This window comes from Camellia sinensis, chromosome 14 (genome assembly GCF_055761805.1).
Source record: "Camellia sinensis isolate YWXY chromosome 14, ASM5576180v1, whole genome shotgun sequence".
Classification (NCBI taxonomy): domain Eukaryota; kingdom Viridiplantae; phylum Streptophyta; class Magnoliopsida; order Ericales; family Theaceae; genus Camellia; species Camellia sinensis.
In genome coordinates, this window is record NC_138974.1 from 61,157,551 (window position 1) to 61,176,850 (window position 19,300).

At 33.2% G+C, this 19,300-nt stretch overlaps 1 protein-coding gene, 1 long non-coding RNA gene and 1 pseudogene across 4 annotated transcripts; 1 reads left to right on the plus strand and 2 right to left on the minus strand.

The window, feature by feature from the left end:
• The first annotated feature begins 827 nt into the window (after positions 1 to 827).
• Positions 828 to 6,086, plus strand: LOC145808014 (uncharacterized). Its single transcript, XR_014351485.1, has 2 exons — positions 828 to 1,229; positions 5,701 to 6,086. It is a non-coding gene; the product is annotated as an uncharacterized LOC145808014 (long non-coding RNA).
• LOC145808011 (uncharacterized) lies at positions 2,163 to 5,475 on the minus strand. Of its 2 annotated transcripts, XM_082907330.1 has the most exons (3): positions 5,138 to 5,475; positions 3,046 to 4,658; positions 2,163 to 2,949 (listed from the first exon to the last, which is right to left on the minus strand). In XM_082907330.1, exons 2-3 carry the CDS (start codon positions 4,632 to 4,634, stop codon positions 2,331 to 2,333), a joined length of 2,208 nt encoding a protein of 735 aa, XP_082763456.1. In that variant the 5' UTR covers positions 4,635 to 4,658; positions 5,138 to 5,475; the 3' UTR covers positions 2,163 to 2,330. The 2 variants fall into 2 exon arrangements, with proteins under 2 accessions (XP_082763456.1, XP_082763455.1); XM_082907329.1 differs by lacking the exon at positions 5,138 to 5,475 and having other exon boundaries at positions 3,046 to 4,971.
• An 8,911-nt stretch (positions 6,087 to 14,997) lies between the features above and the next one.
• LOC114310560 (small ribosomal subunit protein eS4z-like) lies at positions 14,998 to 18,131 on the minus strand (annotated as a pseudogene). The gene is made up of 5 exons (XR_014351480.1): positions 17,994 to 18,131; positions 16,729 to 16,806; positions 16,449 to 16,629; positions 16,148 to 16,245; positions 14,998 to 15,668 (listed from the first exon to the last, which is right to left on the minus strand). The product of XR_014351480.1 is annotated as a small ribosomal subunit protein eS4z-like (transcript).
• Between the last annotated feature and the right edge of the window lie 1,169 nt (positions 18,132 to 19,300).

Below are 19,300 nucleotides of genomic sequence, written 5' to 3' on the forward strand. Positions count from 1 at the left end.
GTTAAAAATAATATTTTATCTTATTTTATTAAAATAATTTATTATACCTTACATGATTATTTTAGTTCCAATTATATTCCCAAACTCGGACTGTGTTTGGGGGACAGACTTTGGTCGGGGACTACGGCAATTATTTATTCGTAGTGCTAATGTGACCGCACCTGCGTACTGACATGCCGGCTTGTTTTAGGCCTAGTTTGGGAAGATTAAATAAGTGTACTTTTTAATTTTTTTGTATTATGTGTAGAAAAAATAGAGAGGAAATGTTGATTGATGTGACCCAAAAAAGATAAAAAGATGAAATAAGTGCACTTTTTTGGGAGTAGCCAAACTGGGCCTTAGTCTGCACTCCTTAAACCATTTTATAATACAATTGTCTTTAAGCCGTCCACTTTTGGTTAGGCATTAAATTTAGTATTTTTATATTTTAATGTACATTTTAATTCCTGTTGATTGACCATTGTTTAATATTAAGATTGGTATTAAAATAACAAAAATGTTAGAGGGTTAAAAAATTTTACTAAAAATTTTACCAAATATCTCACGTGGTGTGGGATCCATATGAGACCAACATTGTGACAATCCCACGCCCATATGAGACATTTAATAAAACTTTTGATAGAATATTTAAAATCTCTAACATTATTCTTAAAATAATATTTTAGAATTGCACAAAAATTTAAAAAAGGACGTTCCATTCAAAAGTCCAATTCAAAATTTTATTTCTCAAAGATTCAAGCATGAAATTAGTAGGTTCACGAGGACATAACTTTTCACAATGACCAAATTACCTTTATATATTAACCATTTACACAGAGCAATAGGAAGAGAACTTTTCCACGAGAGGAGAGTGAGACAGACAAACGTGCGAGAGAGAGTCTTAAAACCCTAGATCGCTCAGTTACCGTCGGACGCACTAGCATCGTCGTTGATATAGACACCGCCCTCCGCCGTTCCGACTCTAACTCATTCGTTGTGGACTCGGTCGTCCTCTGTCGCTCGTCATCGTCTAAAAGCTGTGAGTCGTGAACAGATCATCGCAGCAAGGGCTCATTGCAACAAAGCTCCTCAACTCCGTTGCCGATCGAGCTCTGGATTGCTGTTGAACTCCCTCGATTTCATATCCAAAATCACCATAGCCTTCGCGTGGAGCTCATTCAATTCTAGATCCAGATCAGGTTCTAGATCGCTGTAGCTTTCGTATGGAGTTCCTTCTCCAACATCTTCATGTACTCTTTTCCCCCCTCTCTCTTTGTATATATATACACTTAACTCTCACCTATATGTGTATGTATCGTTATTGTTATTGTTGGATTATCCTAAAGTTCATTCTCCATTTGCCTCTAAAACTCCAACGTAATCACATTTTTACCGTCTCCCACCATCGCCGCAAGCTTTACCAACGCATTCGGCGGCGATTGTGGAGAAGGAGATGGAGGGACAAGTTGGATTGTTGGATTGTTGTTGCTGAAAATTTGTTGTTTGTTGAACATATAGAATTTTTGAATAAATAAATTTCAATAAATATAGAATTTTGGAGGGGTGGTCACAGATTTATTTTGGACGGTTTGCAGCTCGGTTAGGAAAAATTAAACCCGCAACAACTCGCACTGCGGGTTGCGGTTTGTACGGATAGGGTTCGCGGATATGCAGGCGATTTGGGGATTGGACTTGCAAAAAAAAAAAAATTTTGTTTTTGAGCTTTTTTTTCTCATTTTGTAAATATTTATTTTAGGCTTTTTTTCCCCTTATCTTCTAAAATGCTTCAACAATAATAATTAATAAATTAAAACTTATAAAATAAAAAATACAATAAAATCAATTTATAACACAAACAAATCATTTAAAATCCTAAACTTTTAAATCAAAATATAAACTAACACAAGCATATCTTCCAAAATCATAAATTAAATCATCAATCTCATTCACTATTTACTACCCAACAATATTATTAAAGTAAAATCATTCAAAATCCTAAACTTATTTAAAAGTAATTCTCTATGAAGCACGGACACGCGACACGACACGGACACGACACGGACACGCCGACACGCAAATTTTCAAAAAATGGGGGACACGACACGCTGGGGACACGTTCAATATATATAATTAATTTTATTTATTATATGTCATAAAATTATTAAAAAATAATTAAAAAAACATTGAAATAACATAAAATTGCATTCCATCAATACATAACATGTCATTTGAAGCTACCAACCATCAATTGTTACAAAATGCATGAAAATCAAACCACAAAATATAAAATTATCCAATGTACCAATAACTATCATCTATTACAAAATCCATAAATATCAGAAAATGTGAATTTAAGTAGAGGAAACTATTACAACATCTTCACCACCACCTCCATCTTCTCCTTCATCTGTAAATAGGACCGCCTCCATAGCCGGTTCATCAAGTGAGAGGTTAGCTATCCCAAGCATTCCAATATCATCAAGTGAGTCAAAATTATCTCCAGCAATGTCCCACATTTTTGTCTCTCCTTGCAAGTATTGGGAGCTCCTCCTTGATAAAAGACGAAGATTGCTATGAATGAACACCAAGTCCTCCGCTCTTTGAGGGACCATTTTGTTCCTTCTTACTGAGTGAATAAAGGAATAAGTACTCCAATTTCTCTCACAACAAGATGAAGAGGCGGGTTGCACAAGTAATCTCAAAGCTAGTTTTTGAAGAGATGGTGCATATGCACCATATGCACACCACCAAGTATAAGGGTCCATGTGCCACCTATTATGAATAGAATCATACTCCGAGAATGCTTCAACATAACCCGAAAATTTTCCAAACTCAGTTATCACCTTGGTTCGCTCTGTGATATCTTCAAAATACCTCTTAAAACACTTGTTCCTCTCACGTGTCACCTCTTCATCCCTATGTGGAGGAACTCTATTTTGATCCTCATGGAGCCACTCATCACTATAATATCTACAATACAAAATAGGAAAAAATAATTATTTCAAGAAAGACTAGATAAGTCCATTAAAATGAAATATCTAAAACAAATTTAAATGTGATACTTACTTTGGATTCAATGAATGTGCCATACAATGGAGAGGAGTATTGTTTTTATTCCAACGATCCACAAGAATTTGATGTACCACATTGTAAAATGTAGATTCCTCATCTATTCTTTTCCCTTCATGCCTATATATTGTCATCTTCACTTTCTCTATCATTGTGTCCCACATATCATACACTAAGTGAAGGCAAGGTTTGTCCGTATCACAAGCCCTAAGCATGTCATATATAGGACCCGTGAAGGAAAGAATGTAATCAATGTAGTCCCACCACACATCATACAAAATCTTTTCTTTTACAAATTTGGCCTTCCCAACATCATCCTCTCTATAGCAATTCCACTTGTCACTAATTACCATTGCTTGAAGCTCATGTTTTATAAGCTTCAACCTCTTGAGCATCACAATTGTGGAGGCAAATCGTGTTTCGGCAACCGATAGCAACTTCAATGACACAAATTCATTGTACATAGCCAATCGCATTGAGTGATTAGAGATAAAATTTTTAATCATCAAACCATCTCCGGCAATATCACTAATCCAACTACACTCTTCATATGTGACCTCATTTCTCTCAATATTCTTTGCCGCACAAATATTTTTCAAAGCTAGATTTAATGTGTGCACTACACAAGGAGTCCATAGAATATGAGAGAATTGAGCTTCAATGAGTTGTCCAGCTGCCTTACAATTAGGAGCATTATCCGTGATGACTTGAACAACATTACTAGCCCCAACCTCATTAATCACTTCTTTCATCAAATTTGCAATAAAATATTTGTCTTTAGTTTCTCCAGAACAATCAACTGCCTTAATAAACATAGGCCCACTTTCACTCACCGCCATAAAATTAATCAAAGGCCTCCTTTGAGAATCACTCCAACCATCACTAACAATGCTCACCCCTTTTTCCTTCCATGTACCCCTAATTGGTTGCAACAATCTATCAATATTTGCCCTCTCCTTTTGAAGTAATGTGGTTCGTAATAAATTATAACCGGGAGGCAAATATCCAGGAATATTATGGTTTGCAGCAAATGTGTAAGAGCTAACATAGTAAGGATTTCTTGCAAGATTAAATGGTACCCCCCCTGAGTAGAACATCCTAGCAATTTCAAAATGTAATTGCTCTCTATCCTTCATGTTGAATGCTTTCTCAATAGCACTCCCACTCCCAGGCGCACTTCCACTCCCACTCTCACTCCCACTCCCACTTGCACATGTCCTCCTTTTCTTTGATTCATAAGCATAACTACTACCAATTGATACACTAGAAGGGGGTAGTGGTACATTTTTGGGATGAGCATTTTTAATTCTCAATTCAGCAGCATCATTCTCATTTTGCAATTGTGAAAGTTTTTGACTTGTAATTTTCTTACAACCACCAATTCCCTTTCCTGGAAGTTTTAATAGATGTGCCCTTGCTCTTGTATATGAACCTTTGAAAGTATTATTACAAAAATTACATTGTAATTGGCAATTTCCTCCACCTTCCCCAGGTTTTGCTAATTTAGTTACATACTTCCACAATGGTTTGTTCTCATCAAAATAATCATCAGGTACATCATTAGAACTACCACCCGCAGTAGCCATTGTTTCAGAATTACAAATTTGTTCCTATAATAAAATTAATAAACACACATTATTATTAAAATTAACAAAACTAATAAAATATATATATATATATATATATTAGCAAAACTAATAAAATATATATATATTAACAAAACTAATAAAATATATATATATATATTACATATTAACAAAACTAATTAATAAATATATATATATATATATATTCTGAAATAAATACTGAAAAAAAGACTTATTAACAAAAATTAATTAATAAATATATATATATATATATATATATATATATTCTGAAATAATATAGGGAAAAAAAATATAAAAAGAAAATAGAAAAAAAAAGAGAGACCGAAGTCGAGGAGAAAGAGAGAGACCGAAGTCGAGACGATGGACGAAGACCAGACAGAGAGAGAGAGAGAGAGGAGACCTCGACAGACACAGAGAGAGAGAGACATCGACTGGCGAAGAAGAAGGAAGAAGACCGAAGCTGAGGAAGGAAGAAGATGTACCTTACGAGCGACGAGCGACGGCCGAGGAGCGACGACGAGCGACGAGCAGCGACGAGCAGCGACGGACGAGCCCAGGTTCTCTTCTCCTCTGTTTCTTCGCCTTCTCTCTTTCTCTTTTTGATCTCTACTAAGCTGTTAGATCGATTAGGGCTTTTGATCGATTAGGGCTTTTTGATCGATTTAGGGCTTTTTTACAGATTGACCCCAAACATATTTTGTAAATTCTGAAATTGACCCTAAAAATGTTTTGTAAATTCTGAAATTGGCCCCGTGCGTGTCCGAAAGTGTCCATAACGTGTCCTGGACGTGTCCGGATTCAGAAAAAATAAAAAAAAAAATTGGACACTCTGTAGTGCGTGTCCGACACGTGTCCACCGCGTGTCCGACGCGTGTCCGTGTCCGACACGTGTCCGACACTGGTACGGAGCCCTCGGAGAGGTGTCCGTGCTTCATAGGTAATTCTTCATTAACTTTTACATTCATGCAAAATGCAATAATAAAATAACAGAAGTTCAGGTTTTAAATTATTATTATTATTTTTTAAAAGGTCTAAATGCGAGCAGGTTCTTGCGAGTACGGGTTAAACCCGTAACCCACAATCATGACATATTTCAAGCCGCATCTATCCGCATTGTGTCTACGAAATCGCCCATTTATATACAGATCGGCTCGGATTGGACGGGTTGTGCTGTTCGGATAACTCTATGCCCAACCCTATTTTGGACGATGATGGTGGGTTGGATTGTTGTTGAAAATTTGTTGCTTTTTGAACAAATTTGTTCAAAAAATTGAACAGATAATTAAAAAATCATAGAATTTCAACAAATAATTTGAACATATAGAAATTTTGAATAGATAAATTTCAACAGATAGCTTTTATTTGCACATATTATGTATGTATATGTACCATGTATGTATGTATGTATTTGAGAGTGTATATTTGCATATATATGATGTTGTATTGGCCAATTCACAATGTTATATGATTTTTTGATTGGTAAATTCGAGATGATCATGCAAAATTATGGTTTTATCATTGTCTTGATTGATTCGAGGAAATTGAGCTTGCTTAAGTGATCTAATTTGATTGAAATTATGATCCTAGTTTTGTATTTGCTTTTATTTTGACTGTTTATTGAATTTGTTTTTCTATACATGGAAGTTGTAATTCATTAGTTTCTTTATTTAAAAATATATATATATATATATATATATGTTTTGCAGGAGTGTTGAAGTTTTAATAGTATGTTTTTGAAACTTGGGCTGTGAGTGTGAGGGTTTGAAAGAATACATGTGATTGTAGGATTGTTAAGGGAAGTGAAGCTTTGATTGGGAGGAGTTAGCTAAGAAAGATGTATTGACCTGTGGCTACCACCACTACTCTGGGTGGATTACCAACCGATAGTGGGGATTCTGTGGTGACACTCGAGCAACTTGTTTTATATGTTGTTTTTGTTTTCAAAAAAGTAAAATTGATTCTAAAATTTTAAAATTTTCTAAAAAATGATATTTTCATATGTTTCCAAAATAAGTTTTCACTATCTTCTTCATTCCTCACCATCTCTAATGACCTCGGGCACTATTAGTGAGAAAAGATCTTTGAAAATGGGCTTGTAAAATTACTAAATTCAAGTGTGTTGGTGATAATTAAAAATAAAATACCAGAAAATACAAATAATAAAAATTACAATAACTATTGTAAGGGCTGAGGCGTGGAAAATTCGCTCTCTTTAAGGAGATTCAAGCCCTCTGCGGTTAGACAAAGCCTCACACCGGTGTAGCAGAAAAAATCTTGACTTGTCCCCCCTAGGATACAACAGCCTGACTAAGTCGTATGGTTCACCAATGCTACACAATTGGTTAAACACAAAACTTTATCACATACACCCTTTTTTATTTACTTGATAATCTCACACAAAACATAATAAAGCAACAAAAACTTCTTTTCACCTCCAAGATAAGAAGTTAGATCAATTTATAGAAGATGAAACTTGTTAGGGAAGTAGCTTGGAGGAGAAGACACTTAGTGGAAAAGAATAGGAAAGGAAACTGGTGAGCAATTTCCTTGGAAGACTTGAAAGACTTGGAAGACTTGTCTTGGAAACTTGGTGGGCAAGTTTTCTTGGAGGAAAAGAAAGGATTAACAAGTTATTTGGAGCCCAATCGCATAATATAATCTATAACACATTATAATATTAAAATATCTGTTAACATTCCTTCACCTATTTTAATATTATAGGTAACAAAAACTGAGATTATTAGGCAAATAAAGATATTATGCATCATAATAGGTGTGCTCTGCATTGAACCTCCATTAGTGAAACAATAATATTTATTCCAAAGCCAATAGTATGCTCAACATTGAACTATGGCTATTTAAGGGAAATAAATAATTATTGCACACACATAATATTCCAGGTGTTCACATAAGCTTTAAGAGCCAGCACATTACGACCTTGTGCGATCCCAGGATTCATGATTGTGTTTAAGAATTAGCCCAAATCTCATAGGTAGCAACCCTACTACCACACTCACATAGGTGAATTCTGTCAAGGGTGCTCCTGTAACTATGACACCCCACTCAATAAGAGCTACAGAAATTCATTAAGAGTTTTTTAATAACTCAAACTCTATAATGTAACAGGATAAATGCACTTATATCATAGGGATGGAAAAAAAGTAATTTAGTGCATTTCTCACAGCCATCATATGATCGTTTTTCTCATTGAACCCAGTTACAGGATCTCTGGTCCTTGGGTTGAATATCCTCATACATGGCTCCTGCTATATTCAATGGGCTTTAACCCCATCCCCCTCGATGTATTCCAAACTCTATCTCTTGCTAAGGCCTTAGTTAATGGATCTGCAAGATTATCACCAGATTGAATATAATTCACATTTATGATGCCATTATTCATATAAGATCTCACAGTACTGTGTTTTCTTCTGATAGGTTTGGATTTACCGTTATAATAATGGTTGTTTACTTGACCAATTGCTGCGGTGCTATCACAATAAATCAGTATAGGTGGAATCGGTTTTTCCCAACAAGAGATTTCATTTAACAAATCTCTTAACCAATTTGCTTCTTCACTAGCGGTAGCTAAAGCAATAAGCTTAACCTCCATTGTTGAATTAGCAATAATGGTTTGTTTTTTCGATTTCCAACTTATAGCACCATCTCCTAATGTAATAAGTAACTAGTGGTTGATAATGAATCACCTGACAATGTATTTTAATCGGCATCACTGTAACCTTCAAGTACTGTTGGATACTTATTATAAAACAAGCCATATTTTATGATACCAGATAAATATTTCATAATCCGCTCAATGGCTACCCAGTGATCACTACCAGGCTTGTTAGTAAACCTGCTAAGTACTCCAACTGTATAGACAATGTCAGATCTGGTACAATCAATCACGTAACGTAAGCTACCAATCATACTAGCATATTCCTTTTGATTAATTACATCCTCATCATTTTCAACAAGAAATAAACGCACATGATGATCAAAAGGAGTAAGAACATGCTTACAGTTATAAACATTATATTTTCTCAAAATTTTCTCAACATAATGCGACTGATCAAGAAATATACCATCACAAGTTTTGGTAATTTTCATTTCCAAAATATAATTAGCCTCACCAAGATCTTTCATATCAAAATGGCTACTAAGCATATTTTTAGTTTTCATGATGATATGCAAATAAGAGTCAAATATAAGTAAATCATCCACATAGAGGCTAATAATGACATGTGAATTTTTTTCAGATTTATAGTAGATGCATTTATCACATTCATTCGTTTTATAGCCATTCTCAATCATACAGGAATCAAATTTCTCATACCATTGTTTAAGGGCCTGTTTTAAGCCATATAGGGATTTAACTAGCTTAAACACTTTGCTTTCTTGACCAGGTTCCACAAAACCTTCAGGTTGATCCATATAGATTTCTTCATTGAGGTCTCCATTTAAAAAGGCTATTTTAACATCAATTCGATGAATTTTTAGATCATGAATTGCAACCACTGCAATTAATAATCTAATAGATGTAACTCTAGTAACCGGAGAAAATGTATCAAAAAAGTCAAGATCTACTTGTTGTTTAGAACCTTTTGCAACAAGCCTTGCTTTATATTTGTCAATAGTTCCATCCGGTTTAAGTTTTTTTCTCAAAATTCATTTACAGCCAATAGTTTTACAACAACCTGGTGGTAAATCTACTAATACCCAAGTTTTATTGGATAACAATGATTCCATCTCATCATTTACAGCCTCGTTCCAAAAAACAAAGTCAGAAGATGCCAAAGCTTCTTGTAAAGTTAATGGAGTTTCCTCCACATTAAAAACATGATAATCAGGGCCAAAATCTTTTTCTGATTTGCCTCTTTTACTCCTTCTAGGTTTAAAAACCATAGTATCTTGGTTTTGTAAAAAAGGAGTAGAGGAACCGGTTTCAGATAAAATATTTTCTTGATAATTTTGACCCCCACCATTTTTAAATTTAAAAGGAAATTTTTCTTTATGAAAAATTGCATCACCTGATTCAAAAATTAATTTGTTTTTAATTTCAAAAAATCTATAGGCTGTACTATTTGTTGCATATCCAAGAAAAGCACAAGTGGCAGCTTTCACACCTAATTTAAGTCTTTTAGGGTCCACAACTCTAACAAAAGTTAGACAACCCCAAACCTTCAAAAATCTCAAATTTGGCTTTTGCCTTTTCCACAACTCAAATGGTGTAACTTTTGTTTTTTTATGTGGCACTCTATTTATAACATAGCATGCAGTTAAAATTGCTTCTCCCCACAAGTTTGAAGAAGCACCTGCTTCAATTAGCATAGCATTTGTTAAATCAGTTAAAGTTCTATTTTTCATTTATACTACACCATTAGACGTAGGTGAATATGGTGGAGTAGTTTCATGGATTATTCCCAAAGACTGAGCAAACGAGTTGAATTCAAAAGATTCATACTCCCGGCCTCTATCACTTTTATATCTTTTAATCTTTTTACCGAATTGATTTTCAACTTCAAGAAGGAATTCTTTAAATTTTTCAAAAGTATCACTTTTATTTTTCAACAAGTATACATAAGTGTATTTTGAAAAATTATCAATAAAAGTGATAAAATATCTATTCCACCACGTGTTAAAATTCATTCAAATTCACATAAATCAGTGTAAATTAATTCTAGCAATTCAGTATTTCTCACCACACTTTTATGAGGCATTTTATTTATTTTTGCTTGACTGCAAATTTCACATTTCTCAAACTTATTTGTTAGTCTGGAAATTAATCCTAAACTACTCATGACTCCCCCATATTGGCTATTAATATGACACGGACGAGCATGTCAAAAATTCATGGAAGACAACATAAAAACAAAAACATGTGCTTTCCTATTCTCAACATTTAATTTAAACATTCCATCACAGGCATATCATTTCCCCACAAATATGCCTTTTTTAGTAATTACATATTGCTCAGATTCAATAGTCTGTTTGAAACCAACTTTGTTGAGCAAATGACTCGACATCAAATTTTTTTTCATGAACGGTGTGTATACCACATCTTTTAAAACAAGCACACGTCCAGAGGTAAAATGCAGCTCAACATCCCCACACCCGAGCACCTTGGTTAAACTGGAGTCACCAATCATAACAGTGCTCTCCTCATTAAAAGGAGTGAAATCTTTGAACCAATCTTTATCATAGCAGACATGCCTATTGGCACCAGAGTCTGCCCACCACCCTTCGACAGATTGAACCATAAAAATATCTGTAATCATAGCCACAAATGGTTCCTCAGTAACATTAGCCTGTGGTCGAGACTGTTGTTTTCGAAATTTGCAAGTTCGAACAATATGCCCACTTTTGCCACACACAAAAAACATGTCACATTTGTCAGATCTTGTGAAGGGGGTTCTTGGTTCCATTTTTTTTTGCCTCAGGTAATTTTTATTTTGTGGCCTTCTAGTATTTTTCCAAATTTTCTTAACTGGCTTCAAGTGACTATTTTTATGAAATCGATCTTTAGATAAAGTATTTTCAGAAGTTAAATTTGCCTTTGCAGTAGAATGCTCTTGTGTCATAAGCGCATATTGTCCTCGTACTTCCTCCTCTACCCGAATCCGTGTGATTAGAGTCTCCAATGACGTCTCCTTTTGCTTGTGGTGCATTGACTTCTGGAACTCCCTCCAAGATGATGGAAGTTTGTTAATAATACCTGCTACAACAAGATTGTCTCCAATTTTGATGCCTTCGGATCTAACTTCAGCCACTAGCATATAAAAATCTTGAACTTGCTCCACCACTGATTTTCCATCTATCATTTGATAGCGGAAAATTGACTTCTGGAACTCCCTCCAAAATGATGGAAGTTTGTCAACAATACCTGCTACAACAAGATTGTCTCCAATTTTGATGCCTTCGGATCTGACTTCAGCCACTAGCATCCGAAAATCTTGAACTTGCTTTACCACTGATTTTCCATCTATCATTTGATAGCGGAAAACATGGCTTGCAGCATATTTTTTAGCACCTGGCTCTTTAGTGTCATATTTATTTTGCAAGGCTTTCCAAATTTTCTTAATAGTGGTGTAACTAGTATCATAATAATCATAAAATTGATCTGAAAAACAATTCAAAAGATAATATCGACATTTATACTCATCTGTGTTGTATTTCTCGATTTTTTTCAAGATGAGCAGCATACTCCTTGTCGGTCATCTCTTCAGTGGAGACTTTGTTCGGATTTTTCTCGGTCAAGATATGGGCCATTTTGAGGAGACTGAGGTAGAAAAACACCTTGCCTTTCCATCTCTTGAAATGGGCTCCCTTGAACCGGAAGGGCTTGTTGAGATCACCGGTATTTTCGTTAGGCTTTTCCAATACTAGCTCCATGAATTTTTGTTATTTGAATCTCCTTAAAATTGTTGGTGATAATTACAAATAAAACACCAGAAAATACAAATAATAAAAATTACAATAACTATTAGAAAGGCTGAGGCGGAAAAATTCGCTCTCTTTAAGGAGATTCAAGCCCTCTGCGGTTAAACAAAGCCTCACACTGGTGCAGCAAAAAAATCTTGACTTATCCCCCACAAAATACAACAACCCGACTAAGTCGTATGGTTCACCAATACTGCACAATTGGTTGAACCTAAAGCTTTATCACATACACCTTTTTTATTTTCCTGATAATCTCACACAAAACATAATAAAGCAACAAAAACTTCTTCTCACCTCCAAGATAAGAAGTTAGATCAATTTATAGAAGATGAAACTTGTTAGGCAAGTGGCTTAAAGGAGAAGACGGTGTGTTTGATTAGGGGGATAACGGGGGGATTATTTACTGTGCGGATTGTAATCTGCACAGTAAATCCAATCTGATGTTTGTTTTTTTTTTAGTCCGCCGAACATGGAGTCCGGCCGGACTCCTTATCCCCCATATGGGGGATTATATTATCCTAGGGGGGGTGTGGGATAATTGTGGAGGGATTATTTACTGTTGGGATTAGGTGGTGAAATGACTATTTTGACCCTCTACTATTTAATTATATATTATATTTAATAAAATTCAATAAAATTTAAATGTTTCAATTTAAAAATAAAATAATTTTATTTAACTTTTTATTGATGTTTTATTTATTTATTTTTAAATAATTTTTTATAGATATTTTATTGATATTTTATTTTAAAATTTTGTTTATATTTTCTTTAATTTCATTATTTAAATGTTAATAGATGTTTTATTTAATTTCATTGTTTAATTATTATTATTTTTAAAAACAAATTTATTTAAAATTTTAATTAAAAAAATAATATAAATTTTTATTGATATTTTATTTATTTATTTATTTATTTTTTAAAAAATAAATTTATTTAATTGTGTAAAAAATAAAATAAAATAAAATTTTATTTAATCTAGCTAAAAATAATTAAAATATTAAAGATATGTTTAATAGTAAACAATTGAAAAATGGTAAAATAGTCTTTTGTTCATTTATCCTATCAAATCCGTCCAACCAAACGTTGGATTCACTAAAAATAGTCATTTCCAAACATCTAATCCCACGAAAAAACAAACACATGATACATATCCAATCCAACCAAATATTCACAGTCTTAGGACTCAAGTCCGATAGATTCTAATCCCCTCTATCCAGTTCGTCCAATCAAACACACCCTTAGTGGATAAGAATAGGAAAGGAAATTGGCGAGCAATTTCCTTAGAAGACTTGAAAGACTTGGAAGACTTGTCATGGAAGACTTGTCTTAGAAACTTGGTGGGCAAGTTTTCTTGGATGAAAAGAAAGGATTAACAAGTTATTTGGAGGTCAATCACATAATATAATCTATAACATATTATAATATTAAAATAACTGCTAACAAAATGTTTTGAAAAATAAAAAATTAGAGGCCCAAGGCTGAAAACTTGTTTTGGAACTTAAAAACCTTGAAAATAGAGAAGAAAATACAAAATGATACATACCCACGTACCAACAGCTAAACCAATTGTTGGATAGATAAAAAATTTGCACATATAAAATTTACACAGAAAAAATTGAACAGATAGAAAATAATTTGAACAAATAGTCAAAACAAGTCAACAAATAAATTAAAGGGTGAAATTGAAAATAATGTCTTTCAAAACAAGTAAAAACACCTCTCATCAAACTATTTTACAAATGGTGGACTTTTCAACAATAAAAAAAAAATTCACTGAACCTAATGCCTTAGGCCCTGTTTGGGATACTTGTTTGGGCCATTTTAGCCGTATAACACAAAATATCACATCCAAACCATAATTATTTTATTTTTTCTCTTACAAAAATCGAAAAAACTAAGCCTCCGTTTGGGAAGTGGGTTGACTTTTTGGCTATTTTAGCCTGGGACTAAAAAGCCTGGTTTGGGAAGGGTTTTTTGACTTTTTAGCTTTTTTGACTTTTTTTGTGAAAGAGGAGTGTAGTGATTATGGGTTGGATTTGATATTTTGTTTTTTGTGACTAAAATAGCCTATTTTATTTTTTGTGGCTATTTTAGCCCCTAACCCACCAAAACCAACTTCTCAAATTATGTCTAAAAAGCCTATCACAAACGAGGTTTTTTAATTCCAAACTAAGATAGCCAAGAAGCCAACCCACGTTCCAAACGAACCCTAGACACCCTCTAAATTGAATTTTTCACTAATTTTCTCTTTAAAAAAATTGAAATCAATAAAAATTATTTCAAGATTGATGTAAAGTGTCTCGTACACTCAAACAAAAAATTTCATGAGAATGTTCTACGTTTAATTCTTTATTTTTATCGGAAGCAATCCTCACTCCTTATGAAAAATGACATTTTATGAGAAAATTTAAAAAAAAAAATATGATAAAAAAAAGAAGATAAAAGGATAATGAATTGAAGAAGCTAAGAGTTATTTTGGGTGTTTTAAATAAGTGTATTTTTTGACTTTTTATGAAATAGAATAGTGATTTAAATAAGATGATGTGACTTAAATAGGATAGTGACTTTTTGACTTTTTTTTATTATATCAAACCAAGCCTAAATTTATTTGTAGACTTCTCTATTAATTTATAAATCAAACACAATCTTAATAAGTACATAAAGGCAATTGAGAAACATTATTCCACAATGCTGTTCCACTACACAGGCTTCCCAATCTTTCAATTACAATAAGGTTAACCAAAAAAGCCAAATTCTCTCAACCCCTTTCTGCTATGCTAGAAAAAGTTTGAAAGAAGCACAAGACAAAAGAAAATGAATAGTACCACTAAAACAAATAAACAACATTGAAATACATAACCGACTGCAAATATAAAACTAGATGCCTATGAGACCACAGAAGAGAGAAATAAATGATAAGAAATTGCATTAACAACGTGAAATATTGTCAAGATTACCAAACAAAACAAAGCCAGCAGTCAAAATTGTTTGATGTATTTCCCAAAAATTCTAAAACAGCATTATGCCACTTATCTTGGTCTAGATAACTCAAAATAAACAGAAGCAAGCTGAATTCAATTATGAACCTCCAACAAAATGCTCAAACGGTTTTAAAACTAGCACAGAGGATAATTTGATGATGCAAGCAAAAATAAGGATTAAGAAGTAGAAGCTGCCTGAGCTGTAAGTCTCTTCCGGGCCTCTTCGATAATGGACAACTTGATACCTTTTCCCTTCGGTAGTGAGATCCAAGGCTTTGTACCTTTCCCAATAGTGAAAACATTTCCCATACGGGTTGCAAACTCATGACCGGTAGCATCCTGGACATGGATAGTATTTCTCTCTGTTCTTAATGACTCCAACCCGTCCCCTGTTCCTTCCTCCTGTCACCATCACAACATTCCCAACATCAAACTTTATGAAATCTGTGATCTTGTTGGTCTCCAAGTCCAACTTGATTGTGTCGTTAGCCTTTATGAGTGGATCTGGGTAGCATATAGTTCGCCCATCATTGGTGTTAATGTACGGGATCCCTTTTTGCCCAAACTGCACAGACCTAACCTTGCATAGCTTAAACTGGAGGGGGAAAAAAAATGGTAAAAATGAGTCAATATCCACTAGAAACTAAAATCTCCAACCATCCCGTAAACATAGCATAAAAATCAAGGCCAACAAAAAAAAGTGCTCATCCAATTCAAATCTAACACCATCATTAAGCATATGCAAGAAATCAGACATACCACAAAAAACAAAACAAAATCAGAATAAAACTTCATGTTCCACTCGGCATCACTTTTTTCTTTTGCAGCATTACCATTTCAATAATATTCTGTCTCATCATGACATAATAATGTAAATAATTGATGTAATGACCAGTAGAGAGCAGTCCCCCAATGACCGGTATATATGACATTTTTCTCCCAAAATGTGCACATAAATTTAAAAATTATATATATATATATATATATAATAATTTCAACAGTAGCCAAAAGCAAATTATTTCCCTGAAACAACGAAGAAACGAAAAATAATTAAGTAGAAAGCACAGGACTAACCTTAGCCTCTTCATCCCTAATTGAGTGGAGACGAAATCTACCCTTGGTGTCATATAGAATACGAAAGTTCTCATTTGTTTTTGGAATTGACACAACATCTGGCAATGGAGAGGGTAATGCAAGGGTTATTAAAAAATTTCCACATAGAACCACCACATAAACATTTAGGAAGAGAACAATGCTTCATCATACATTAACTAAATCCACCTTTCCACCATCTTTTCATATTTTTCCTTAACCTAGGATAGACTATACGAAAATATTATTATAAAAAATGTGGACATCAACCGAGTTTGCATACCCATGAACCCTGCAGGGTAGGTCTTATCTGTCCTGACCTTCCCATCAACGAAAACATGTCGTTGCATTAAAATGGATATGACCTCACGATATGTGAGAGCATACTTCAGCCTGTTCCGCAGGATAAGGATCAATGGGAGGCACTCCCTAGATTTGTGTGGCCCAGATGATGGTTTGGGAGCCTACCAAAAGAATTAGAAAATGCACAAAAAAAGTGAGATCTGATGCGTTACAAGTACCTTGCAAGAACAAATGGTACAAGCATGGCAAAACAAACTTACAAATGCTCCACCAAGCTTGTCAAGCATCCAATGTTTTGGGGCATTAAGCCTCTTCAGATGCTTCTTCAACCCTCTAGCCTGTAAAACACCATAAAATTGAAGGTTCAGCAATCAGGAAATCACCTCAGATGAGATAGAAGCACTCTGCATTCCAGTCAGATTGTGTGCATATATGAATATAAACGTATTTGTTAAGATGCATGGCTGAAAACATAATACACTATAAACCCAAAACAACAATAAATAGATACCAAGACATTGCTAGAAGGAATTGCAGTCCGCCCATTGATTGTCCTTCTAATTTGCTAATGGTTAGTACAGTTGAGAAAAAACAACAATCATGCATGAGAAAGAGGATTCCAGACTGAATTTAACCACCTTGAGCAGAAGATATTCAGAAGTTACAGTTGCACCACCCCACCCCGCAATCACTTTGCTTTGACAATACGATACAGGCTATAGGGTGGGCCCTTTCAAAAAGGATTTGAACTCAACTACTTTGTTCAAATTTAACCAAAATATAAGTCTAAAAGAACCATTCTTTAATTATCGAACAACTTCAATATTTTTTATATTATTTTTAAATAAATTATGAACGACTTATAGAAGACAACAGGCAACATGTACTTCCTTACCTGGAATTGATGGGTAACATAAGGTCAATTCCAGATTTATTAATACTCATTAGTATCATGGATTCATTTGTTAGGCATAAAAATTGTTCTAAATAAAATAACAATAATAAATAAAGGGAAAAAAATTATACTTTATACTAAATTTTGTAGTTACGTAAGAATGAAGGATGACCAGCGAGAAGAGAGTAGACCATGAATGAGGCTTGCCAAATTGGTTGGGTTAATTTGGAATTAAATATTCCTGGGAACTTTTTAAAAAAAATGGAATGCTAAGAAAAATATTTCACAAAAATCCCAACTTTTAAGAATAATTGAAACATCTGTTAGACTTATTTTTCTTGAGGAAAAAAAACACACAAAAATCATTTAAAAAAGAGAAACACATCCATATTTCTCTGCAATTGAACAGAGTTCCTGTTTATCGCATAAACACACACACAGAATTTGATCATGCATGCAACACCCAACAGATCCGTGCTCAGTTTTAGTACTCAATTGAAACAAAGATATACTTAAACATTTCAAAACCCCTAAAAACAAGCAAATGCAATCTATGACAATTGACTAGTTTAGCATTTTCTGCGATAAAAACGAACAGGACGAGGGGTTAAAAAAGAGAGCAAAACGAACCATGTTTGTGTCTTCGAAAAACTAGTCACCACCCCTAGTGTGAGGCCGACGCCGGCGGCTGTGGTGGTGCTACGCTGCAGTCCCGAACGAGTGTGCAAAAGATGAGACTCCTAAAAGCTAAGACGCGTCTGTTTGGACGGACGGGATAAAGGCATGGACTATTAGAATATTATTTAATGTTTATTTAATTATTTTTAATTATTTAATGTTTATTTAGAATATTAGGAAGAAGGATAAATGCTTAAATGACTATTTTATCTTTTTTAATTATTTATTAAGTAATAGTAATATTAAACATAATTTTAATATTTTAATTATTTTTAATTAGATTAAATAAAAATTTGTTTTATTTTATTTTTTGCACAGTAATTTAATTATTTTAATTTATTATTTTCAATTAAATTAAATTTATAATTTATAATTTATATTTTTTATTTAATATATAATTTTAAATTAACGACAATAAAAAATAATTTTATTTAATATATAAATTAAATTTTTAACAACGCTAAAAAAATTTAATTTATAAGGCCATAATTTATAATTTATTATTTTTAAAAAATATTTATAATTTATATTTTTTATTTGATATATAATTTTAAATTAACAATACTAAAAAAATAATTTAATTTAATATGTAAATTTAATTTTTTAACAACACTTAAAAATTTAATTTATAAAGCCATAATTAATAATTTATTACTTTTAATTAAATTAAATTTATAATTTATAATTAATTTTTTTATTTAATATATAATTTTAAATTAACAACACTGAAAAAATAATTTATAAATGTTCAAAAGACTATTTAATCATTTTCTAATTATTTTCTAAGTAATAGCATGGAAGGTAAAATAGACATTTCATAAAATAATCTCATGGGATACCAATACCACGATTTCTATCCCACCTCCTCCCATGGGATAGGATAGTCTCATATTTGTGAGACTAATAGTCCGGGGGACTATTAGTCCAGAGCAAAAAAAATAAAACAAACAATGGACTATTAGTCCGATGGGACTAATAGTCCAATCCCACCCCCTAATCCTTCAAAACAAACACACCCTAACTGGGTTAAATCTCGTTTATATAGTTTTGGCATTCGGTATTACCAGGAATTGTTGGTGTTTGGAAATTGCCATTTTAGTAGGTTATTTTAATTTTTGACTATTTTAGTAGGTTTAAATTTTTATGTTTGAAAAGATGATTGAGTTTTTTTTAGTTGAGTGTCATATTTGTGAGAAAAAAAATAAAATGATTATGAATTAAGAAAAATTACCGATAAATCCCAATTTGAGATATGTTGA

Coding starts and splice junctions, on each gene's coding strand:
- LOC145808011 (XM_082907330.1), bottom strand. CDS start 4,634: ATGGCTACTGCGGGTGGTAGTTCTAATGATGTACCTGATGATTATTTT. Junction 2,950..3,045: donor GCACATTCATTGAATCCAAA/GTAAGTATCACA, acceptor TTTGTATTGTAG/ATATTATAGTGATGAGTGGC.